This window comes from Poecilia mexicana, unplaced genomic scaffold (assembly GCF_051168715.1).
Source record: "Poecilia mexicana isolate PSO_F unplaced genomic scaffold, ASM5116871v1 scaffold_2, whole genome shotgun sequence".
Classification (NCBI taxonomy): Eukaryota; Metazoa; Chordata; class Actinopteri; order Cyprinodontiformes; family Poeciliidae; genus Poecilia; species Poecilia mexicana.
Window position 1 is genome coordinate 31,021,236 of NW_028263371.1, and position 26,872 is coordinate 31,048,107.

Here is a 26,872-nt window from a genome sequence, read left to right on the forward strand (position 1 = left end):
AACAATTGTGCAGATTTTATTCTTTTTGCAGTTAAATGCAGAAGAAGAGGTTTCTTTTTTTTCTTGTTTTGTTGCATTTTATTGTTTTGGCTATCCAAAAATGTTAATATCAGAGACAACTGGGACAAAAAGCAGTTTATAAAGGAATGGTAAAAATTTATCCAAATCAACCTGACCCAATGGGGGAAAAAGAATATCTTGTAAAATCAAGAATCAAATGTGTTTATGGTTTTTTAGAGAACGCATCACTAGCCACACCCGGCAGTGACCATGTTAGACCTGTACAATTAAGCAATCACTTTACTGGAACCAGTCTGAAAGCATGAAGTAGGCAGTCTGAATAAATAATAAATGCATCAGTCTGAAAAGGATTCCAAAGCTTTTTCTAAGGTTTTAATCTACAGAGAAAATCTGAAACATTAGTGAACTGTATCAGGTGTAACCGACTGCTGACATGACTTAATGAGTTCATCAATGGCTTCACCAGGAGGTCACAAACATCTAAACCACTGACAGCCTCAATAAGGTGACTCAGTGCTGTCTACTGGGTTTCTTTAGGTTTAAATTAACTGACCTTGACTTCATTCCTGGATATGATCAGCTGGAATGTACAATATGTGCTTAACTTTGAAGCTGTGATCCGATTGCAGGTTTTTTTTTTCTTTCTTTTTTTTTAGATGTGTTGTGAATTGGCTATATATTAATAAACTGAATTGAATTTAGATCTGTATACAACATTTAACAATCAAATGCAGGCTGCAAAAAAGAGTTGCAAATTCTGAAACCAATACACACCAAAAATAATACAAACTCCTATCTCATGTTTGCTGAAATTGGAACTATCTCAAAGGTGTCCAGCTATGCTGAGTATAAAATTAAAAGCAGGAAACAATGAAACCCCAAACTGGGTTCTAGCAGTATGATGATCTGGGGCTGCTTCAGGACATAGACGACTTGCTGTATGATTTTTTGCTCTCAAGCAAAAATTCCTGAAGGGCCATACCTAGTCATCAGTTTGTGACCTCAGGTCTGCCTAAAACCTAGCTTCAGGGGGACTTTTACTGTTTCACAAAAAGAAGAGTTCCCTTGGGCCAACCCAGAACCCAGAGGAGGTTTATACATCTCTTCAGGACTAGCAGCACCTCAGGATCTCCCACAATGAGCTTGTGCTCAAATGACAAAATATGATGCTGAACTAGGCTGGAGAGATTTTTAATAAGCTCAGCATAAGTTCCACCTAAAGTCTCATTGACTTCACTCTACAGAAAAGGCATTTTTTAATCCCCCAAACAATGATGTCAGATTAATTTAGCTTTCCTAAATGTTCTCTAGCTCTTAATGTAGCTATGGACAAGTTTAGACAGATGAGGTTAAACGCATGTCCGTTTATTATTTTTACACACTGGAACAACAGAGTTACGCAATAGCAAATAAAATTGACCAGACACATCAACTCAAAGCATAACAAAATCTACTTCAATTACTTTTGTTTTTCAGAGATGAGTGGCAAACATTGTGCCTGCATAATCAACAGTCATGGTGTTTATGTCTTAGACTTTCTAATAACAACCCAGATCCTTCTGTAATTCTAGTGAAGTCCAAAGGAGAAGCTCTGCTTAAGATGAGCATGTTTTAAATGTTTTAGCTTTAAGATTAGATCATCAGATTTCTTGCTAAATTAAATTTGAAGTAGGTTTATGAAAGAATAGGAATTTCGGTGATCCTTCATGTTTTTGCTGGATACATTTAACTATGTGCAATATCGTTAAATATTTGAAGCATTTGGTCAAATTGGCTGCTATACATGGGGATACAATGAAAGATGTAACATATAATAGGAAAAAAATAAATGCATTGACTGTTTTTACACTCAAAAGTGACTAAAATAGATAAGTAAATAGATAAAAGGTATTTAACTCTACATACCTGAAACCAATTTTTGTAAAAGTTATACATTAATAGATCATGTCTTGAAATTTTAGAGCAAATCTAACTTTTTAGATTGGTTTGCTGATGGATTTTAAAGTGGAGCAGAATATCAGTTTTGCTTTGCCATTTTCAGGTTTTCAGATAACATGACAAGACTTAATATATATATTGTGAGAAACAATTTTAAACATCAGCATGAAAATATTAAGGAGATCCAAAAAAAATTCTGCAAACAAGCCACAAAATATTGACTAACCTCAAAAACAAGCAGAAGCTACTCGGATATCTTGGACAAATAACAAATTGGAAAAATAAAATTCATAAATGACTGAAATTAGTTTTCCCGTCTGCTCATTTTGTATTTTGATAAGAATGTCTGAACAGGCCAGAACATTTTTAGGAGTTACAAACCACAACATAAAACAAATTAATCTCCTAGTTTCACAAAAGCACGTCGCACATTCTCACTCATAATGTTTGCCATCTTAATAACTGTGCCACCGCTGTCTTTGTCCGTTCCCACAGCAATAAGCTTAACACACACACACACACACTCTCTTCTCCTCCACAACGTTCCAGATAAGAAATTCCTCATCGCCAATGCCCGCGTGCAGAACTGCGCCATCATCTACTGCAACGACGGCTTCTGCGAGATGACGGGCTTCTCCCGGCCGGACGTCATGCAGAGGCCGTGCACATGCGACTTCCTGCATGGCCAGTTCACCAGCCGGCACGCCGTGGCCCAGGTGGCCCAGGCTCTCCTGGGCTCCGAAGAGCGCAAGGTGGAGATCACCTACCACCGCAAGGACGGTGAGTTTGCCGGTCGGGACACGGCGGTGCTTTTCTTTCTGCTATCTGCAGACCGCCATCTCTGCCCACTTAGAACCTGGAAGCATCAGGATGGACCACTTTAGGAAGGATGCAAACCAATGCGAACATGCTGAGGCCTCTGATCTCATCATCCCCCACATTTCTACAAAGCATTCCGAGCACAGAGGTATCGAATAACTCACTGTGCTGCTCATGGTTTCCTGCTGGAAGTTGTCAGTGGTTAAAACCGCAGCCTGCGACTGTTTTAGCCGTACTTTAGATAATCTGATGTGCATATGGTGCTTGTGAACAGCAAGTACAGATCATGACTTGCGCGACAGCTGATATTGTCTTAGTGTTTGACTGGAGCGAAAGTTTAGCTGATTCAGGGTTGGTGTGTGACCTGTAGCGACAGCGTCTGTGTCCTAGTAATTAGCTCTCCTCATGTAACATTTTTGGTGGCGTCAGCCTGGTGCAGGGCAGAGAAGCCCCCCAAATATACACAACCAAACCAGAAGTTTACACACACTATATTTAAAAAAAAAAAAAAAAAAGTAACATTTTTCCACTATAGGTTAACTAGGGTAAGCAGATTTTTTTTTTCTGTTTGCCAAATGCCAGAAAAATGAGAGCTTTTTAACATTTTATTTATTACTTTCTTCAAAGTTAAAAGTTTAAATACATTCCACGAGTGTTTGGTATTGTTGCCCTTTAGCTGTATGTCTTGGGGCAATAGTTGACCTAAAACAGGAAAACTTTATTCTGATTATGTCTTTTTATATAGCGTATGCAAACTTCTGGTTTCAACTGTATTATACAAAATATTATTGCAGTTCATGTATGATTGGTGATTCCCTGAAGTTATCACTTCATCAGAAAACTGCAGTAAAATAGTCAATTAGTTTTTATTGTGTTTTTTTATTGATTGTATTAATAGAGCGGTGGTGGAGTTTTGGCAATCCTGATAAAAAATTGCTAAAACACTGGAGTGATGCTGAATCATTTCAGTTTTGTCAGCAGTATTTTACTGTGCAACAATTTTAGACACATTTATTATCCTAAATCTGTTGTTTATTGAATATTAAACAGCAGTTATAAAATGTTTGTGAAGGAAAAGATTTTTCTGTCAGCAACAGAAAAATTAGTTTCTCCAACATCATCAGTCTCAAGATTTTTCCTCGTTGTTGCCACGGATATGGATGGATATCTAACCAAGCCTGTAATGTTTACGAAGTCTCAGTCCAGCACCTGCATTGATTACTGTGAAATACAGCCGATTTCATATCAGTATTTTTTTTTTTGCTACTGCTTCATTCTTCATACAGTTCCTCACTGAACTGTTTATACTTCTTAACTTTTTAAAGTTACGGCTGCAAACTTTGATGTATTTTAATCAGATTTCATGTGAAAGAGTCAAAATAAACAATGTAGTGTGTATTTATGAAGTGGAAGGGGAGCCATATGTATGGACATTTCAGCTAGAGTGAACCTAACCCAACATTTCAGTTTTTCCACATCAACCAACAATTAAAACCCCATTCTGGTCAAAAACGAACTAAATGTGTTTTTTTCATCTGTAAGTCGGTGCCGTTTCCAGGCTGGTTTAACAGATTGCAGGGAATAAGAAAGAGAGTAGGTTTGAAAAAGCTGCTCCAAATGTGAGATGTGGCTTTATGTTTTGTTCAGAAATTCATTCTTGTCGTCTGAACCCTTTCAGAACACATCAGTGAAGTCTCATTTGTATCTTTGATAAACTTTTGACTTATCTGCTAGAAATGTAACCTCAGCATTTCTAAATATCCTGCAATATCACCAAAAAAGGAAATTCTACAATATTGTTTTGTAGTAATTAAGCAAACAATAATGTCAGTTGTGACAATAATACATCTTATATAATTACGGGAAAAGCTTTTAGCTCTTAGTTTTTAGTCTTTTAGGTTTAGCATGGAGACATGTTTATGTTCTTGGTGAAAGGAAAACATTCACATATGAGATGTTGAGGTAATTTCAAAATATCAATTCAAAACTATTTTGTCTATTTTTTTATTAGCAAAATCCAGTTATGCAGTTGGTCGTGCACCTTTTTTGCATCACAACTTTTCTTCTTTCCACTGAACTTTCCATCAGTAAGCCTGGATAGAGCTCCAAGTTTGTTAGTAGTAACCTTTACTATACACAGGTATGCATGTATACTGGGGAATAATTAAAATACTGTTTACTTGCATTACTGCGGAAATATGTTATATTGCATATTAGACCACTGCAAAAAGTCTGTTTTCCCTCTTTTTGTCATTTTTATTTTTGTCAGTATATACATTCAGTTGAAACTAAGCAACACTTAGAGCAGATTCAGCTACATTTGTCCTAACTGTGGCAGGTTTGTCTCTTCCAAAAAGTTCAGTCTGAGTCAATCTGCTGAACAAACAGCATTAATGAGGACACAGAGACCCTCATGCTGCATAAAGCTGGAGCACAGTTGCATTGGACAGAGTGGCTGCTCTACGGGGACCTTGAATAAAGAGTTAGATGGAACCCGACTGTCAGACCTTGCCACGGGGGAAAACATTTCTTTCTCATTCTTGCTCCTCTGCCCCTAATTACCTCGGTTCTGTGGTCGTACCTGATCCACAGCTTCACCGTGGAGGGTCACTTACTCGTTCCTGGCCCCTACAATTGATTTTTTTATTAAAAATAAAAAGAAAACATAGCCCTTATTGTTGATAGAAGTCAGAAACTACTGTGGGATCAAAAGACAAGTTACAAGACTGGTGTTAGAAACAACACCCTCAACAGCTTTTCTGGAAGGAGTTTCAGATCCCCCCCCCCCGAGGGAGTAGGTTCCTGTTTTACAGCTTGAGTTTGTGTGCAGCATCCTGACTCCTCTCCTCACCGTGAACCGTGGGATTGTCTGTGAAGCAATTTTTTTCTTCTTCTTCTTAATCCCCTGACTCAAGTTGAGCAGAGGCCGTTCCCACTGTCCTTTAACGCCCCTCAAGGAGATTGTGCTTGTCAGCACGATCTCGGACTCATTCTGAATGCTGAATGATTTGCACCTTCGCCAATGCAGCCTCCGGTCCGTTTGACCTCTAGGACAAGGAGCGGCTGCTAGAGCCTCAAGTTTTTACATTTTCTGCCCTTAGATTTGTTTCTACCCTGCAGTACATCGCCACAGCTTTCATACTTGACTTTTTACCCAAATAAAAGTGATGTTGTGGCTGAAACTTGACACAGTGTTGAAGCTGAAGGGTGTGAATATTTTTTAAGGTACTTTTAGACAGCGAGGGCCATCTGAAACCCAAAGAGATAATTAGATTGTTGGCATAATGAAGGTTAGGAACTTAATTTAATGAAAACTCAATTACTCACAGTAACAGTTGTTATACTGTCACTGTTTATAATTATCTCTCACGTCAGAAGTTTAATTTCTCTAAATAACTCTGTGCAGTCCTTTACGTTTTATTGTGTCATGCAACAAAATTAAGACATTTACATTCTATCTTTTGATGGTTTAAGAAGATTCCACGTAATTATGTTTTAGGTGGAATAATGAGATTTGTTTCTGATTATCCCCGAGTCAGACAGAAATCACAGTCACATGGAGCATTGGTAATACTTATTGTTCAATAATTTGGCAAAAAAGCAACATTTTGATTTACAAAATGTGATTTTCTTCCCACTCAAACTAATGTGAATACAGTCATTTAGGTTGCAGGAGGTTCTTAGCTTTAATTGGATCTGGTGCTAAAATAATTGATGGTGTTTTCACACCTGATTGTCCAGGAGACTCGATTTGATTGGCAGTTCGCTTTCGCCCTGCAAAACAAAACCTTTAAAAACCCTGTTCACCTCCTCGCCTGTGGGGGCACTGCATCAAGAACCACTGAAGGAAACGTCTGGAAAACCTCTGAAGAAGGCATGAGCGCGACTTATTTCTTCACAAAATATAAATCAAAATAAAATACAGTCAGATTGTGGCAGTTGTAGAATTTCTTTTTTGTTTTTGATAAAAAACCTGAAGCTATTTCTAACACTTGCACCAGACACACACATCTATTTGGGTTGCATTTACCCAGAATACCCTGCGCTTTGTTCGCTTCTTGCTTTTGGAGCAGCTTCTGGTCAGCTTGTCATCCAAAGATGCACTTGAACTGCGTCAGAGTTCACTTCTACCAAACCCAGACCGAGGTTTGTAGGCAGAGTTTGATTTATTTATTTATTTATGTTTGGTCCACATCAGAGTTAAATTGCACATCGTCACCAAAGCAAACTGGACTTTCTAGGCAAACAAACTACTATTAGATTATTATTATTATTGATTTTCTGCAGACACATTAGGCATTACTCCAAACTGAACAGCTAGATTTTTTTCTGCATCTACCTCTTAGACTTTATAGCTGCATTAATAAAAATCTTTTATGCAATTTCCAGCAGACTATGTTTTCATATAAAAGAGGGGCTTCTTTACAGCCAATCAACTGTAAAAGCCTGATTTGTGAAGTGCTGCGCTAATGGATGCATAGGAGCCCATCTGTTACTGTCACAACAAATGGTCTTAATGGATAGGTAAATGGGGTATTTTTGTCATTTCTATTTAACAAAAAAGAGGAAAACATTAGAAGCGCTGATATACGTGTTCTGGCGTTGTGGTAAACTGCTCACAATGATGTGGGGGGTTGGGGGGAGCACAGATCTGAGTTGATAAAAAGACTCAATGTTACTGATTGTGAAAACCTTAAAAGGTTTGGAAAGCCATGTTTAAAGATAAATATTCTACAACACATATTCCTACAGGATATGGTGCCGTCCAGTCATAAACAACCATCTGTTTCTTTAGAGATTACATTAAGCCCAAAATAAATAACCTCTATTAAAAAATATATGTATTTAGTGGTGATTATTTTATGCAAATCAGCACATACTTACTTCTCCTATATACACTTTTTTTTAAATATCCTAGCAGAATTCACCCATTCGTTTCCTAAAGGCAATGTTTCAGCCATGAGTCTGCCACGCTGTGAAAGCTCTCAGCTGCAAATGGAAAACAATGCTGAAAATGTCACACTACAAATAGATTATAGTTTCTTGTGACTCGTCGACCCTCACTGAGATTTAAAGACCTTTTCCTTTGCGTTTGAAATGTGTCGGACAAATGTCTCAATTTCAGCTGGTGATGAATATTCGATTCCTCTAAACAAGCTTTTACTTCAGCAGAAAAACAAAATTGTCACTTTTATAGCCGTTGCTCAAATACATAAAAAATATATATATATGAGCAAGACTGAATTGTGTACATTCATTCTGGGCAGGAGCCTGATTCTAGTTTACAGTAATGGACAATCTTTTTTTTAAACTTCACTTGCCGCCATGATCAGACTGTACAAACAAGATTCTCTATAAAAATTAACAGAATTGGTGTTTTAAGGTTTATACCGCTTAAAACCGTTCCTCCTTAAACTCCTGTTTACTTCCTCCAAGGACAGGTTCAGGATTTTTTCATTCTTCAGCCTTAGCCTTGGGCTGTCATTGCTTGTCCAAAGACTCGGGTAGACAAGCATGGCTAAGGAACTGATTGTATTTCACACGTTATTCTTCTTCCAGCAACATCGTGCAGACGTGTTAACGAGGCGCTAACTAGGAAGCAGATTTAAAATAGAATCACCTGTTAGCCATCTCTCTCCGTCAGTTAGCTAATCCTTTGTATAGGACACGCCATTTGTTTGATAGAGAAATGAGTTCATTTGTTTAGACTCACTTTCTGGGTCACTTAGATAATGTCATCATCTCTTAAAGAGCCGTTCTGCTTGTTGCCATGCTTAAACTTTATGATGAACATGGTTAACTTGCTTTAGAATATTTAGCAACTACTGGAGAGAGGGTAATCTTCCCTACAGGAAGCCAGACACAATGAGGAGTGATGAACAGCTCAGGTTGTTTGCCGGATGTAGTTCTGAGTTGGTGTAGCTCCGAAATGGGAAACGTGTTCGATAAAACCCAGTTCTTGTAGATGCACTGCTGCACACACGAGATAAGCTCTTTTTTTAGCATGCAGTGCCCTTCATTTTGTCACATTAGGTTTGGTTTGGTGTACCTGAGCGCACAACACTAATAGTATAAATATTGTTGCATCACTGCATTATTTATTCCCTCCTCACACATCTGCAAGTCTACTTTCAGTAGTGTAAGATGAAATTATTAAGGAATACAGCACTTAAGGATCGCCTTCCTACACATCTGTCATTGTACAATAAGTATTTTGATTGGTGAAATCGTAATGTTTTTGCTGTGATCCTGCAGGAAACACACCACAGGTAGTGTTCGTATAAACTCGTAGTGTTTATATGAAGCATTCACAGCAGATGGAAACAAAAACGTTAGACAGCATTGTGCTGTGCTGTGCTAATTAGCCTTTTCAGTTTAGCCTAATCTCTGATAATGTGTTATATGAGAACTTTGTGTTACTGTTTACAGCGAGGTGGAAGCTTTTGAAAAGCACATGTGCGTTTAATGACATGCCAAAATCACAGTGCCATCTAATGGCCTGGCATGACAACTACAGCTGACTCAAGGTGTGTTGCTGTTTTTTTTGTTTTTTTTTTTCCCCCCCAATCAACATCCAAAAATACTAGCAGTTTCCAGGCAGCGATATCGTGTAAACATAGTCTCAGACTGCCACATACTTTTTGGACGTGTCACAAAGATTATTTATACTTTACATATCCTCTGTTGCCATTATTGAACTTAGTGCTACTCAAATGTCACAGTAATTACCCCACTTTAATTTAACCTCATGCTATGCTATGCAAGTGCTCTGTCTGCACATTGGCAAGTAATTAATCCATCTAATAATTATTTGACCAATATGGGGCACAGAGAGAGAGTTTAACTGTCGTCCTCAAATGGTCAATGGATCCTCTATGAAAAATATAGCAAAGACGAGACTAACACTAAATTTTGTAGCGTTTGTCCCAATAAACACACAATACAAAATTCATACCTTCCAAAGAGTTAATTTTTTGTCTTGCTAGTCCACAGTAGAGTCCTTCAGCCGTTGTTGGGAAATGTGAGACAGGCTTTTCACTCCACAGTTTTCACCTCATGATTCTGACTGACTGCTATTTTGTGTCGTTTCTCTTCTACTGTCGAATCATCAACATTGAGCTAAACTGAGGCAAGTGTAGGCTGCAGTGCTTCAGATGATGGTCTGGGTTCCTGTGTGACCTCCTGGATGAGCTGTTGATACTCTCTTGCAGTAATTCTGTAAGACTGACATATTGTAGGAAGTTCAGGACTGTTCTGCTTTAAAAATTCAAAACTACTTTGTTAATCCCAAAGGGAAATTAAGTTTCTCTATTTCTATATAATAGCTGATTTAAATGTCTTCAGGTTGTGCTGCTTTTTGAAGCATTTTACCATTCTTCAAATTGTCAGACAGGTTCTGTTGAAGTGATTTCTTGATTCGTCAAGCATTCATCTTTAAATGTGTGTTTGAGGAACAAATGAGCAGATGACAGTAAAGTGCAATGAGAAATAAGATCCAGCTGAATATGAGCTGCTTCTGAATAAATAATAATAATAATAATAATTCTCTCTCTCAACAGACTAAAACGACTATTGTGTTTTTGTTTTTGGGCCTAAACACGGCAAGTTATTCGTGAATGTTGAGGAGGTGCTTGGAATAAGAGTCACCAGTTCTTGTGAGCCACAGAAAAGGTGGATTAATTGGCAAGACCACATTGTGTGTGTGTGTGTGTGTGTGTGTGTGTGTGTGTGTGTGTGTGTGTGTGTGTGTGTGTGTGTGTGTTTGTGTGATGTCTCTCAATGAGTCTGCTTTGTGGCTTTTCATGTGCTGTTCACAATTGCAAATCTTTGTAAAACATAGAAATGTATCTCTGTGTAAACCTGAACGGTTTAGAAGCATTCTGAGAATGTGGCAACACGAGTTGTGCTTGCTTCATTTTCTGCTTATGAACACCTCCCTGTCTGTCACGCCATCACTTCTCAATCCCTGCACAAAGTCTTTCTGTGCAGTCCAGCATAGTGTTGTCCTGGCAACTGCTGCATCTTTGGAGCTCTCTTGCATTCCCCCTGTTTTCCTACAATTCAGGCTCAAATAAGGAGAGCAGAAAAATATCCGGTTTAAGCAAGGCAGCAAAACCTAATTTTCAACATAAAGATGTTCTTAACTGAAGATTAAAATATAAACGAATCATCTCATAATTTAAAAATATAGTCAGATTATTTTTTTTATTTACTACACTTAATTGTGCTCAATTGTTAGAACTTCTATTGATCAGACTGCAGTAGGGCTCTGCCAATATTTTCTTTTTATTCAAGAATTGAATATTGAATATCAGGTTTTATTCACACAAACATAAACAAGTTGGTTTTTTTTAATGGGATTTAATGGTTTACAGACTATAACTGTGTAACGTGGCATATTTTCTCACATTTTAACCTCCACTTGTAACCATCAGATCTTTGACAGCTGCAGCTTAGCGGCGCCTGTGAATAATGTAGGCCACTCTGAAGTTGCATCTATGGATTAAACTCACACACTCTGCCATTATCTGATGATATTACACCAACTAGAGTGTAAACAGTCTGACAGCCCCCTCCCCCACCCTGCTCTGGCTCAATTTCCTAACACACCCACCCGGCTATACGACACCAGCTCCATGCAAATAAGACGCCATTCACTTAGTCGGTGTGTGTCATGTGACTTGCATTATGTCTGCCTACGCTCATTCACAGATTGAATATGAAAAAAGGGATGAACAGACATTCACGTTCCCCTCCTCCCCCCGTCAGTCTCATTCATTGGTTAGATTACATACCGCTTTTTCATTCTCTAGAATCTAGAGATTTCGCAATCCTGCACAGAGATTTGCAAAACTATGCACTCTAATAAAGTTCATCTTTTTTTCACGTTTTTCATCACTCCTAAATGTTGATTATAAAATTTTAAAATCAAAACCGAGTACATGCGAAATGCCATTTTTTTTGTAATTTAAATGATTTAATTTCTATATTTGAAACATAAACACATTTTTTTTAAAAATACACATAAAAACATGGCACTACTTCCCCTGTCCCCATAAGAAAATAAAATTATACAGTGAACGCTATCTTATGATTTAATAAAGGACATTGATATCTGATTTGTTTTTACCCCAGCAACTAACATTTGAGGCAGTTTCTGTCATGACTTTCATCCATTCTTTGAATTTTTTTCCATATTTAGAATGATCTCCGTCAGAACAGGAAACACCAGGGGACATTCCCAAAAAATATGAAGAAAATGACCATTGTCTTTGCCACATTTCCAGGATTTATCCTGCAGTAGACCGATCCTCAATATTTTTGATGGGCTTTAATAATACTGGTGTACAATAAGACATTTTTAAAAGGTTGTATTAAGGGAAAAAACTTCCCAAAACCAACCTGAACCTGAAAAAAAAGAAAAAAGTATTTACCTCATACACTTAATAAAGGGATATGATACCCTGCCATCAATCAAAATTGTTTTTTTTTCTCTAATAAAATTATACCTGTTTATATTCGTGCAGTTTCTGAAATTAACTTTTTTTTTTGATAACCTGAAACATGCAAGAATGGCAGAAAGCAACAACAAAAGTATGGAGAAAATTACTCTTTTTTTTTATATCCCTGATATTGTTGGTATTTATGATGTTACTGCCCACTAGTCTGTTTGACTGTTTAAATCTGATGAATCGAGCAACATGGGAAATCCTACGCACAGAAAGTAGGCCCTCTAGAGCTACCGTCTGCTAAATGCCAGGCCAAGATCAGCACTCTGCTGCGCCACAGGCAAAGCTTTGATGGAGACTGATTCAGCAGAGGCTCAGTCAGAAAAGACGGCCTCTGGTTTAACATAAAAAGGTATTACAACCAACCACCAACATTTTCACATTGTGAAAGCATTAAATCGCAATGAATTAATATGTTTGTTGACTTTATGAGACTGATATGTATAACACTTTTTAAACAAGACTATCCAAAGTGGTTTTCAGGAAAACAACGGCAAATAAAATGACGCAAACAGAAAATTTAAAGACTAACATCCCAACTTAAAGCAATTGAACAGCTAAAACATGACTAAAACTGAAAATCCTATTATTTTTTTACAGACATACAATTGTGTAACCTACTGAAAATGAAAGTATGCAACATTTTTTCTGTCTTGTTGTGGAAAGAAATTTATTGTTGCAGTGTTAAAAACATTGTAGGCAGATTTAGTTAAATCTTGGAAAGACAATTTTGTTATTGTTTCTATATTATGTGGCGACAAACTAATATAAAGTTGTCCATCGTCAGTGTGATGGACCGAGCAGTTAAGGAACAGCCAGGCACCGGTTTAAAGTCAAAATAATTGTTTTTTATTTAACCCAAAACAAAACTTGGGTAAATAATAGGAAAAAATGACAAAATTTGGGCCCATAAAAGAGGTCAAAGTAACAGACATCAACTCAGACTAACTCAAAAAAACAGACCTAACAAACAGAGACAAAAGGGGACTTAAATGCTGGCTGATCAGGCCACATACAAAACACAAAGGGGAAAATACACAGAAACCTAACTGAAACTAACATAACAAAATCCCATTCCCCCCCTCTGGATGATGAGTAATGGTGTGAACCAATTTGCAGTCTCAGCTGGCTTGCTCCACCCCTTCTCCACCTCTCTGCTCTCCTAAGGATTGGGGCAGCCAGCACTTAAACTCAGAAACAAAACAAAGATTAAATCAAGCAAAACACAACAATATAAACCAGAATGTGCGCACTTATTCTAGAATACAATGTGATGTGTTGCTTTCTAAACAAAACCAGTTATTCTGTAAATTAAATCCTAAACTTAAAGAAATCCAAATATATGTGAGATAAACCTATTGCGTGTGGTGAGAGTGAATATTACCACAGTTGTGTGGCTGTAACTGCAGCCATCACAGTCAGCATATGTATAGTAAGAGATGCTGTCTGAGCTACAGGGTTGCCATTGAGGATCTTTCCTTGTGAATTTTATTATAGCTGCAGTTGAACAACACTGCACCCAATAAATAGCCATAAAAGGACACGAAACGTTATAAATAATAAGTTAGATCAGCATATGAGCAGATATGGTTTTGGTAATTTTTTGGACTTAGACTAAAACTGCTGCAATACCTGTACTCTACTCCAAGTTCAGTTATTTCCTTTCAGAAGATTATATCTCTATTTTCTTAGCCTAATTATCTGTTGTTCGTAGCAGAATTATTTCTTTCAGCTTCGCACAGACACTTGGTGACTTACTAGTTATTTTCAATGAGCCATCGTACGGTTTTTATTTCCAGTGCACTGCAAGGCCTTATTACTCATGAACTAAAGTAGTTTCTCACCCTCTGTCAGCAGAAGTGCCTGACTCAGACACATGCTGACACAGGGTCAGAGAGCGAGCTGAAGAAGTTGATTTGATGACAATTAACCTCAGCAGGCTGTGGAGGCTGAACACTTCACAGGCAGAGAGAGAGAGAGGCGGATTGGGAAAGAAGGTGAGAGATGTCACTATAACACCTCAAAGTGCAACAGCTCTATTCTGCTGGAGGCACAGCTCACACCAGTGTCAGTCATTTAGAATCTCTTACTCATACCTAAACAGTCACAGTGTCTATTAGTGTAGATCATAAAACCCCCGGCTGCAGTTTCAAATTATTGTGACTGCCATGTTACTACCGAGATTTCCCCCAAATCCCTACTGTCAACATTCCCAAATATCATTATCTCGCATCACTGGAAGACACGGCCAGTCAGCAATGTTACACTGATCTGTGTGTGTGCGAGGGAGTGTGAAGGAAAAGGAAGCAATGTGAAGGATATGTTACAGTGGTGCGAAAGTGTTTTCCCCCCTTCCTGATTTCCGATGTTTTTAAAGTTTCTCACACACGTTTCAGAACATCAGACTAATTTAAATATTAGTCAAAGGCAACACAAGTAAACACAAAATGCAGTTTTTAATTGAAGATGTTTAGGTGAAGGAAGAAAAAAATCCAAACCTGTGTGATTAAAGTTATTGCTCCCTAAACCTAGTAACTTGTTGGGCCAGCCTTAGCAGCAACAAGGCAAATCAATCGTTTGCGATAACTTGGCCTAATCATCTATGCAGAATTGGAGGGTTTTCCAGGATGAAAAGCCTTTTCAACAAGTTGGTTTCAACTTGAGGTCACGGACTGATGGCCGGACATTCTCCTTCAAGAGGTTTTGGTTCCTTTTATCACAAGTCTTTCAAGTTCTGAAACGGCAAAAATAGTCTCAAACCATCATGTTTCAAAATTGGTGTTATGATCGTTTTCTGAAATGTTGTTACTTTTATAACAGATGAAATGGGAGCCACACCTATTGTCAATTTGCAAAGTCTTGGGGATCTCATGGTGTGTTCTGGAAAAATTGATATGAGCCTTAATGTTATTTTTGCCCAGTCTATTTCTTATGACGGAAGCATGAACTCTGACCTTAACCTCTGACAGTTCTTTGGATGATGTTTTGGCATCTTTTATGTCCCGTTGGATGAGTCGTCGCTGCAGTCTTGGGGTAACTTTGGCCATCGTTGGAAGGTTCACCACTGTTCTGTGTTTTGTCCATTTGTGGATAATGACACTGACACTGAGTCCCAAAGCTTATGAAATTGCTTAGTAAACCATTTCCAGCATCTTGGAACCCTGAGCTCCCTTCCCCATGCCAACTGTGAGCACACACTGTAATGGCCAATAAGTCATCTTCCAGCAGTTATTTAAGTTTGCTTAATCCAGAGTGTAATCTTGATGGTTCGGTGCACACAGATACCAAATAAATAGAGATTTTTGAACCTGAATATGTACAAAATGTCTATTTGCAGAATTAAGTCACACCAAAACAAAACAGGATTCTGATTAAGATTTTAACAAGGTAGTTTTTTATTTTTGTTTTTTTTCAATTGAATACATTTTTCCTAATCAAAGTAATCTGTTTATGTTGGTTAAATCTGTTTGTTAGGTTTTGGTTAATGCAGCTGAGCTGACTGAAGTAATGTTCTCTTGGTCAACTGAATGAGTAATTACAGGGTAGATTCACCTGAAACAGTTTTGTTGTTTCATGTAGAGTGCTTTTCATTAATTCAACAGGCCTAGCGCAAGCATCAGAGACGACCTGTTTGTTCAGACAGCGAGATTTAATTTTGTTTCACCGATGCAGTGTGAATTCAAACAAAGCTGGCCGTTCCCAATAGGACATATTTACAAGGTGGAATTTACTCAGCAAACATAATGAAATGTAAGCAGCACGTCCAGTTCTAATAACAGATGTCATTATCCCTGACTGGTCACGTTGACACAATCCCTGTCATTTTTGTTCCTTGTTTGAGTTTACTCAATAAGTTAATTTAGGAGTCAAACATGATTATTGCCAGTTTTAATTTTTCAATATTAATTTGTGTTTAATACAAATACACTGATGAAGACAACAGAATTTAACAAATCAAACTACTGTAACACCGCATACATTTTTAATTATGTAGATTTAATCTAATATTTTTGTGTACAAGAACTTAGCTAAACTAAAGTATTAAGATGGTTTTCTCACTTATTTTGTCTGAATGGCTAACAAAGACGACATCTTCAACTAAATTGTGATCAAAAGGTTTTGCTGATTATTTTTTAGCTAATTATTTAATATTGCTTGTACTAACAAATATAATAAAATTTCAAGTAAATTGAAATTCTAATTTTTAAATTTGTTTTAGTATACTCTGCTAGCAGTGAAGTGTGATTAAGGCACATTAAACACGATTTTCTAATCCATAAAATCCAACCAGGATTTTACTGACGTGTTGGATGAAGACTCATCACCTTCATTTTGATTTGTCTGAATCTAAAGTAGCTTCAAGTTGTAACATGTTTGCAATTATTGTATTGAATAATTAGGATTTGTACCCAGTTAAATTTTAGCAACGCTGTGACTAGAATTTTTATAATTATGAAACATAAAACAATTGGACATATTAGTTCTTCCATCAGTTTTTTTTTTGCTCTATTTGATTCAGGGTTTGTCTTACTTTATTTTTTTCCTCCAAATTTAATTGAGCTTCACAAGCTAAATTGAGACTGTCCTCAATCAGGAAGACTCATATTCTCATAAAACGGAGCCGTCTCATTGCTTAGCCAATAACTTGGTAAAAGGAAATGAAATGGTGAATCCTCAAGCTTAAAATGAGGCGCCGCCATACTAGAGAGGAGTGAATGTAATCCCAGAGAGAGAGTGGGGCGTTGTGAGGGAAGTGAGATAATCGAGGAGGTGATTTTATGGTCATGGGTCTTGCTCCTTTTGTGTGTGTGGAGCCTGAACTGTAATTAAGACACAGCTCTGTGGGAACACTTGGCTACTGAGGTAACGTTGTCCTCGTCTCAACTTCGTCCCCCGCTCCAACAGTTGCATGGCTGTTAATCCTCACTCCAAGGTGATATTGGGGCCATGTAATGGAAAAGTGCAGGAACAATTGCTGCTTTTAAAATTGGATTCAATTAAATTACAGTTAAGGCCGTATCCCCTACCCTCGTTAGCTTAGTTTGTCCTGGAGTTTAACACTGTGCTACTCACTGATAGCGTTAGCGCTGCTAGCATGTGTCAGGCTGTCTCGTGGAGAAAGTACCTCTATTTGAGAAAATGTTTACATCCATTTATATCAGTTTTGCCACAAATGAGAAGGCCTGTCACGATACACTTTTCTGAATAAATTACCTCAGTAATTATTGTGACAAAAGATAATATTGTTGTTCTGAAGCCATTTTCAAGTAATATATTGACAATGAAAGTTTGCCCTCTCGAAGACTAATAAAAGTTTAATCTTGTACAGAAAACTTAACACTGGAACTGGAAGAAATATCCAAAATAAAACACAATAACCAGAAGCAATAAATGAAACATGCATGCCAGTTGCATTCATGTAAAGCCAATAATCTTTGGTCTATGAGGATAACGGCTGACTCACCGAAGCACCCGAGTGTCATGGAGTCAAAAGACGCGACTCTTCGCATCGCTTTGCTCCCAACACTTCAAAGAGCTCGTTGGCCCACTGCGATCTGGCATATTTAGTGTTTGCACTCGACGGCACACTGTGCTGCCATCCTGCCGAGCCATCTGTGTAGCAACAGATTACCAGGTAGCCCCCGATAATCCAGGTAGGAAGCACCGCATCAGCAAGGAAACCAAGCCAAGCGGAAAATGTTTAAATCAATAAGTCCCGCGTTTCCTCTCAGCCTTACGGCTTGACCTTGACCAGCTTTCTAACAACGCCGTCATACATATAGGCTCCTCTTTGATGTACTGGGGCAGATGATTGGCAGCTCTGTGTTTATCAGCCGACTCTCACCTTGCCAAAAAGTTTTTCGCTCTCCCTACTTCCTCAAGTCAGCACTTCCTCCCATCCTCTGAGGCCTAGAGACCAGAACAGAACAGATTGTGTTTGTGTTATTGTTCACCCATCCATGACTGTATGTTTGAGTGTGCAAGAGAGCGCAGACTCGTAGTTTTCTCTTTCTCCTGTTTTCTCTCACTTTTGATGTTTTTAAAGATGTGTATTTGGCGATGTTAAAACAGAGCATTTCCCTAGAAACGTTCCAGCCGGAGTTGCTCTGACTGAAGTTGTTTTAGTGCCTTTCAGAGGTGCTTTCTCTCATTACGCTGCAGCATGTAAACCAGCTTCATCGCCCGCTTATTAGATTCACTCGGACAGGGAACATTCCGCTAATTAATGCTGCTGGCAGGCCGTGTGTGAGCGACTGACTCAGTTTGGGGCACGCTGAGCCCGAGACGCACGGGTCTTGTTAGTGTTTGCGGCGCGCTCGACGTGCGGCGGAGAAATGTAAACGGCTTTCTGTTTGCATGAGGATCCCCTCGTGCACACGTGTGTGTGTGTGTTATGCGTGTACGTGTGTGTGTGTGTGGCTTCGACCCTTCTCCGAGGCAAGCAGGCAAGAAGAAATTTGCATGGGTAGCAGCAGCGGCTTCTGGGGAGCTGTTTGATCTGTCCAGTTTTAACACATCAGGCGGTCTTCTTGCTGAGAACCTGAGCAGCTATTTTCTTTCTCAGAGAGATGAAGGGGAGGCACATTAGAGCCGGTGGGGAAACGGGAGGAAGTGAGTGGAATCACAACAGATAAATAAAACAGGTGCAGACACGGGTAGGTTAATGACAGAGGAATAGGACAGACAGTCTGTAGCTGCGTTTTCATTACAAACGTTGACAATATTCCGCTAATGCCTAAAAAACTCAATTATGCAATTGGAGTGTTTGCATTAAATAAGAAACGCAACTAAAATGACGTGAATAAGTTTGAATCAAACTAAAATACCTGTAGGTGAACTTTAACTAAGCCTTTTTACAAATAGACTTGGAAACAGTGGACTGCATGTTATGTACCTCAGTGGAGGAGGCTGACAGAAATGCATTCCATGCTTTTCAGATGTTTTTTAAATCCACTTCCCCTTCACATTGTGCTACTTTTGTTGGTTTATCTGACAAAATACCAATAAATGCACTTTCTGGTTGCGACTTAATGTGAAACAGTTCAAGGAGAACAAACACTTTTCCCGGGCTCTGAACCAACCCCTCTGCCTCGCTCTGTGCCTTCACCCATCTTCTGTCTCTTACAATACTGCCGTTTGCTTCTCTTCTAAACTTTTTAGACAAACCAACTCATCAAATTTTAAAATGAAGGAAAACACATTTGCTTCCCTGAGTAATAATTGGATGATACATCCCCCCCTCCCCCCCGAGTCCTCGATCATTTGTCAAACTATACTCAAAAAGAATTGGGTCAAACTTGATTCATAGTTTGCAACCCCCAATAGTTTAATGCCAGGAAATAAATGCTGAGAAAATCAGATTTGTGGCAAAACTTCAAGTAGTTCACGTTCAGTTCTGTGGCAATAATCTTGTTAAGCTCAGTGTTAAAAAGTAACACAAACAGCTTTTTAGAGTAGTTGAGGCTGAAGCAGATTCTGACTGTGGACACTAATGACTTTAAGCTACAGAGCTATATAAGCACAGATGAGAAACAGAGAAATAAGAAAACAAGCATATACTAAAACCGATATTGTCACCACAGTAATTACCAATATTGTCAGAATTGCAAAAATATGCTAGCATTGCAAAGTCCCATAAATAGCATTGCCTTAACATAACCTGAAGGTAAATGCAGCCCTATTGGCTACAAGTTTTTTTTTTTTTTTACCAAATCTAGAAAAATACAGTAGATTTTCACTTCCTGTGATTAGCATATTTCTGAAGTTGATTTTTATATTATTTGTGCTCCAAAGTAAATTTTATACTGCAAATAAAGTTCTTTTGTTTTAATTTCATGTTTCAACTTTTGTGAGTTGATAAAATGCCTCTGGCGGTAAAAGAATAAAACCATTACCTGACTCCTTGGTGCTGTTTATGCTCTATATATTGCATATATAGGATAGACATTTCTACAGCATAATGCAACGTATTCACTGTCAGATGTACCATTAAACAAATTGCAAAACAAGTAAATACATTTCTGATGCGTCACTTTCTTGATTTTCCACCTACAACTGAAGCGCTTGCTCCGATAAAGACTTTTGTTTGCAAATGCCAGGTTAAAAGAATTAAATTTGCATTCGTGTGGACTCTCATGTCAATGCAAATGTGGGGTTGTGTGTGAGCGTGCGCATCCTCAAACAATAATGTTTGACAGCGACAAAAGACCCGGTGATTTAAGCCTCTGTGCAGAAACCCAACGGAGGGAACCTGCTTCTAGGACTGGATCATGTAAATTTTCCCTGTGATTTGATTCCAGATAAGGATCTTATTTTGTTATTCAGGAGTTTGAGCCAAATGAACATTTGCTTCTCTCCTGAGCTCCTTCTTGTTTCCATGGAGATGCTCATCATTTTCATTTGCAAACAATGTGAATCAAATTATGACATGTTAGTCACTGCGTTAACAGAGTTGCTGTACTGGTTCCTCCTTGGACTTTTTCACATTTTGTTTTAAGTTTGAGGGCTTTCAAATGAAAATCATAGCTATAAAAACACAGCAGTTAAGCAATAATGTCAAAGGAACATCAAAACAAGGATTGTTAGTATAGATATCCATGTTGTAGTTTCTCAGTTTAGTTTTTTTTTCTCTTTCTGCAGGTGTAGAGGCAGACTTCCAGGTGTTGATTTGTGTTTTTTCTATGTTTTCCAATTTATACGTTTCATAAACATGTAAATTGGAGCATCAAGACGAATCCCAGATTTACTTGTCAAACTAAATCTGTTGGGCCTCACCTTGACACTCAGACAACAGTTCTGAATGCTACGCTGCCATACAGGACACGTTTTTAAAAAAAATCAAAACTACACCAGACCGTGTCTCCGCTTTCTTGTAGTTTATTTCGATGATACCATTACAGAGTTTACATCATCCAATCCTCGGTTTTCCACTAAATCCATAAGCATTTAATATCGTTAAAACTCTCAATTTTTTAACGTCTCCAGGCGTTAATAAATGTTGCTGTAAAAGTTGTTAAATTCCACTTTTCCAGCTGCTGGTGTGGATAAAGATCAGCTGATTGGGGTTATTCCTGTCACCTGGAAACAATAAAAACAAAAAGCTTCTGGGTTCTTTTATGCAATTGAGAAGAGTTGTGATAACACCTGTTACCCCCCCACCCCCCTCCTACTCCACTGAAAAATAATGGCTTGATCCGTTCATGGTGTTGATGATTTACTATTAGGAGCAGCAAACTGCTTAGCCCAGCAGAACTGCAGCTCCCCAAAACATAAATCAAACTCCAGCCTGGTGGAACTGTTGCTTTAGGGCACAACACAAAAACGAGACACTGAACCAGTGGAATACAGGAAAATCACATAAAACTGGCTTTCTGCAATTAGTCTGTCACATTGGGTTTTTGTGCATTCACACACGCACACACACGCACATGCACACATGTTGTGTATCAGAAGATAGGATGTGGTTGAGTGTGTGTATGTGCAGCAGTTTGTCTGTGTTCCCCCCAAGAAAAGAAACGCAGTGGGCTGGGTGCCTGCTGGGTAAGCTATAAATAGCACTGTGGTGACAGCAAGACTTAGAGCCTAATGCGAGAGGGAGCGTCTTCCAGAGATGTCCATGTTGATTCCGTTTTTATTTATTTATTTTTAAACCTGACATACTTTTTCTGTTGCGGTAAAACCTGCCTGCTATTTTTGTTCCTTTACTCACAAGTTGGTTAGACTTTTGTCATGTTTCAACCACATGCTTCATTGTGTTTTATTGGTTAACGTAAGACTGCAGGAGGTAAGGGTTATAAAAAAATGACTTTTGCATCTTTGTTAAAATTGTCACAGTGTAATAAGGCACATAATCTGTGAAAAAATTGAGCTCCTCCACCTGCTCTCAGTTCTCCTACTGCCACCTGCAGAAATGCACCGCCCTGTCAGAAACAGCCAATCAGAGCCATTAATTAATCAAGCTTATTTACGTGCAATTAAATGTGCTAATAGCAGAGACAAACTTCCTGTTCTAGGAAATCTGTTTATCCGCCATCATCTTTGGCCATGCTAATTAGCCTTAGCATTCGGGTCAGGCTCCATAGTGGGAACTAGGTTTAGCATAGCAGAGAGCACAGCACTCTGTAACTAGTCGAAAATGTATATTCACCCTTTAAAAACATTTAATTCAAAAAGTATGAAAAGGGTCTTTAACTTAAATATCAGAATTGTTTTTTGTTTATTTTGTTTTTGTCAGTTCTAGTCCCAGCACAACATATTTAGTTGTCCCTCTTCCTTTGCAGCCATTTTGGAATGTCAGAGTGTTAGCACTCAGACTGTACTCTGAGCACTGAATCAGTTTTAACTCGGTTGTTTTGGACAAAAAGAGCTTCTACATTTCATCACTCTATGAACACAAACTTTAGGACACAGATTAGTGCATAATTGTAAATAGATTTTTATTTATTTATTTTTTTTAATCTCCTGTCTTAGGTTCCAAGTTCCCCTGCACCACCCACATCATCCCGGTGAAGAACGAGGAGGGCGTGGTCATGATGTTCATCCTGAACTTCGATTACATCCTGGACGACGTCAGCTGCGACTCGCTGGAGAGACTCAACCACACGTCTCCCTCCAAAGCTGACCAGCGTGAGTAGAGACGACAAACTCTTCAGGGTGAAACTGGTGGTAGTCGGATAATGTGATATTTGGCGTTAGCTTGTATTTAAGCTTTATATATAATCAAAAGACACTCCTACAAGCTTGCAAATTTAAGTTCATTTAACCTTATTGTCTTTTAGATTTTTCTGCAATTATTGATTGTTCATAAATCACAATGTTGGGCAGCTTGTGCTCGTTGCAGCTGCAGGAATTGGTTGCTCGACAAATGCTTTGGCATGTTGACACGGGCCTTTAGCAGACACTGATGTTTGCCCGCTATCATCTCTAAGGTCTGGCCCAATTATAGCTCATACTCTGCCAGGAAGGCCTGATGAACTACTTGAAGTGCGCTGTGAGAGTTGCTGTGGTGTAATGGTGTACAATGCCATTCCCCAGAGGTTCACTCCTCCTCCTCCTGATCCTGTAAAAGTCTGTCTCTTTTTGCTCTTTCCATCTTTGATACAGAAAACAGCAGTAAGGAGGACCAGAGGTCACTTCAGGATGACTGTAATTGGACAGAGCTCTTAACAAGCTGCTCTGCCTAATGAGGCGTGATGTGAAGAACAGGCAGTGTGTTGAGTTTACAGTATAATGAAGAGGTTTTATTGTTGTTATTCTTATGCACAGTCTGGCAAATAGTATATATGAGTGTGCAGATTTGACTTTGGGAATGTGTCCTGCTGGTACGTTTCAAAAAATTTAAATATTGTGGAAAAAGTTCTTATTTATTGTCACTCCTTTCAAAAAGTAAAGCTCATATAGATTCATTACTCTTAGAGTGAAATGTTTTAAGCTTTTACTTATTGTAATTTTGAAGAATATGGTGTTCAGATAACAAAAACCCGAAATTACATGACTCAAGAAATTAGAATATTTTATATAAAATAAAAAATGATATTTTCTGGATTCTTATTATCTGTAAGCCATAATTCTGCCCTGGTTAGAGTTGATAGGAAGCAAGACGAAGACTCTAAATATGCTTCAAACATAAGTTAAGTGTTTGCAGAAGTCTAAAACATTTAACGTATGTAGACACTGTAAATCTGATTGATAATATGGTGACTTTTCAAGGTAGCTGGTAGCACTAGATTTTATCTGGAGGTAACAGAATAAAGGGGGTTGAATACAAATGCTCTCAACACTTTTTTATTTGCAAGACATTTTAAACCATTTTAAAACCACCACCCTTATCCTCAACAAAGGAGCTTCTATGGATGTAAGCTGATATTTTTTTAAGTGTTGCACTTTTATAGGTTTGCTCCAGTAATGATCCAAGTGTTACATGATCTCATTTTGGGTGATGCATTAGCTGCACTAATTGATTTTTGCATCCATTCCGCAACCCCCATGGACTCGCATTATATTTTAATGCAGCAAACCGGGACCACTTCCTCAGAGCTACATAATTATGCACTTAGTAAGTACATTTTATTTATACCTTTCACAGTTCAGAAAACCACAAAGTGCTTTACAATAGGAACAAATATTAAAAACACAGAAGAACTCATTAAAACAGAACACATCAGATAAGGTCATCCAGCATAAAACTAGTCAAAAGCACAAAGATTAAAAGCACAATCTGGGGGCTTCCACTCTAAAAGATGAATCCTCTCTGGTCTTTCGTGGTCGAGGAACCTTTAAATACCTTAGACTGGAAGATCTCAGACCATGAGAAGAGATGTTGGTCTCTAAAAGTTTTGAGATGTCTGCTGGGGCTTGACCGCACAGCGCTCTGAAAGTAAATACTAAAATTTTAACATACCGGCAGCCGATTTAGAGATCAAAACTGTGCCGTCTCTTTCGTGTGCTGGTAAAAAGCTTTGCAGCAGTATTTTGAACTGACTGGAGACGATCAAGATCTTCCTTATACAAATTAATAAAAAGGCTGCTGCAAAAGTCGAGGCACGAACTGAGCTGGGGGCACGGCTGCAGCCAAGATAAGTGGAAAAGAGACTTTCATCTGTTCAAGAAACTATAGAGAAAATGTCTTGCCATCTTACTGTTGAGGACAAAGTGACAAAGATCTTAATTTTTTTAAAGGTGTCTTGTGGTTTGATAAAGCCAAGATTGAAGTATTTGGCCATAATTACCTGTGTTGCATTTGGATGAAAAAAAGAGAAGCTTGGAAGGCTGAGAATAAAATCCCAACTGGGAGCAAGGGTCATGTTTGTGTGCGTGGTTTGACTGGTGCACTTCTCAATATGAATGACATTATTAGGAAACGACATGAGGAGATGTTGAAGTACATCTTAAGACATCTTGGGCACAAGAGAGGGTGAACAGGCGTGAAAGAGAACCACAGCAGCTGAAAATGTAACAACTTTGGTGCCCGATCTAAGCGTGTCTATTGAACCATCAGATGTGAAAACAAGCTAAAACATCTGACCCAAGACAGAGAGATTAAAGGCAATTCTACCAAATTATGTAAACTTTAGAAATTAAAGAAAGTCATAAAAGAATCTGTATAAAAGCTGGCCTATTGTAGCATTTAATAAATAGAAGTGTTTGGTAACCTTTAAGACTTAAAATGTGAAACATTTAAGTAGATTTCATTGTCAGAAAGTTGGGAGGAAATATTTTTACAGAACATTTGAATATCTAGATATATTTTATGCTCATTTCAAACCCAGATAGCTTCATCGCATTGTGGCGCCTTTATTCTCATTTGCATTTTCCCGCCTATGGGAAATGTGTAATGAAAGGAAAAGAGTTAAAATTAACTTCCATTACTTCGGGCTCAGTGCAATAACACCCTTATTTTCTCTTTAATAAATGAGAGCAGGGCAAAGCAGAATAATCTGTATAATTGGAGGACAGGGAGCTCAGGTAAACACTGCTGTAGGTAAAATAATGCTTCATGCAAATCATTTAAGCACGTTCACAGCACAACTGCTGTAGTTAAGTCTGATGTCAGCAGAAATCAACCCGGAGGCAGAAACAAAAGGACATTAGCGTTTTTTTGGCCTTCTTTTTTAAACAGCTTTCCTTTCTTTTTTGGGCTTCTCCCCTGTCGACTGAATCATGCTCGTGTTACAGAAGGACATTTCTCTCCCCAACTGAAGGCCCAATTAATATTCAATGCAAATATTACTCTCCGGTATCATAGCAACAAGGGCCACTGTGTGTCCACTGGTTGTGTAAAGCTGCCTGGTGGAGCAGGGAAAGAATGAGAAGACAGAGGAGAGAAGAGACGCTCTCAAACACTTTACACGCCGAAAACCCAGGAAGTTTACTCAGGGCAGCTGCTCCTGCAAGCTTCAAATTGGCTGTTTTTGTATGGGAATAGAAGACTTTTGTAAGCACACATTATTATTGTGCATCTGACTTAAGATCTCATTTTAAAAATGCATGGCTTATGGAGTGAATTTATTATTGACGATTTTGCAGTTGCAATGTTTCCATGAAATAAAAAAATGCATCCAAAATCGCACGTGAATACATTTGTTCATGCAATAGGTAATGAAACAGCATAGGATCTACCACTTCCTGTCGTCATCTTCATCGTTTCCACCAGTAGCAACATCCGGTTGTTGACCACACGATTTGTGTGACGTCAAAAAGTATTTCCATTGCAGTTTTGCGAAATACAATAATTTCAACACAGCCGAAAATCCGCCTCATCTTAGTTATTTACCTATCCTACTTCTAGTTGAAAAGTTACTTGTAAGCTTGTTTCATCTTACTTCAAGTGTACTTCCATATTTGCACAAGAAATTATACAAAAATTGCTTTTTTGCAGTGCATGTCTGTATTTTATGCAGACATGCATAAAATATGTATGTCTGCAAAATGATGGGTATTATATGGAATACCCATCATCTGGCGCTTCAGGAACAAAAGATGACTTTATTTTGGAGGAACGCCCTGAAACTGTTATAAAAACCCTGAACTTAATTTCAACCGCAAAATAGTAACGCTGCAGTGAAGTCAGGATGCTGGATGCTCAG

The 26,872-nt window shown here is 38.3% G+C and overlaps 1 protein-coding gene across 1 annotated transcript in view; it reads left to right on the plus strand.

Moving 5' to 3' along the window:
- Positions 1–26,872, plus strand: part of LOC106917580 (voltage-gated inwardly rectifying potassium channel KCNH7-like) — a 60,179-nt gene that overhangs the window by 1,169 nt on the left and 32,138 nt on the right. Inside the window, exons 2-3 of the mRNA XM_088014517.1 lie at positions 2,509–2,739; positions 22,758–22,913. Coding sequence (XP_087870643.1) covers positions 2,509–2,739; positions 22,758–22,913 — 387 coding nt within the window. The remainder of the gene's footprint in view (positions 1–2,508; positions 2,740–22,757; positions 22,914–26,872) is intronic.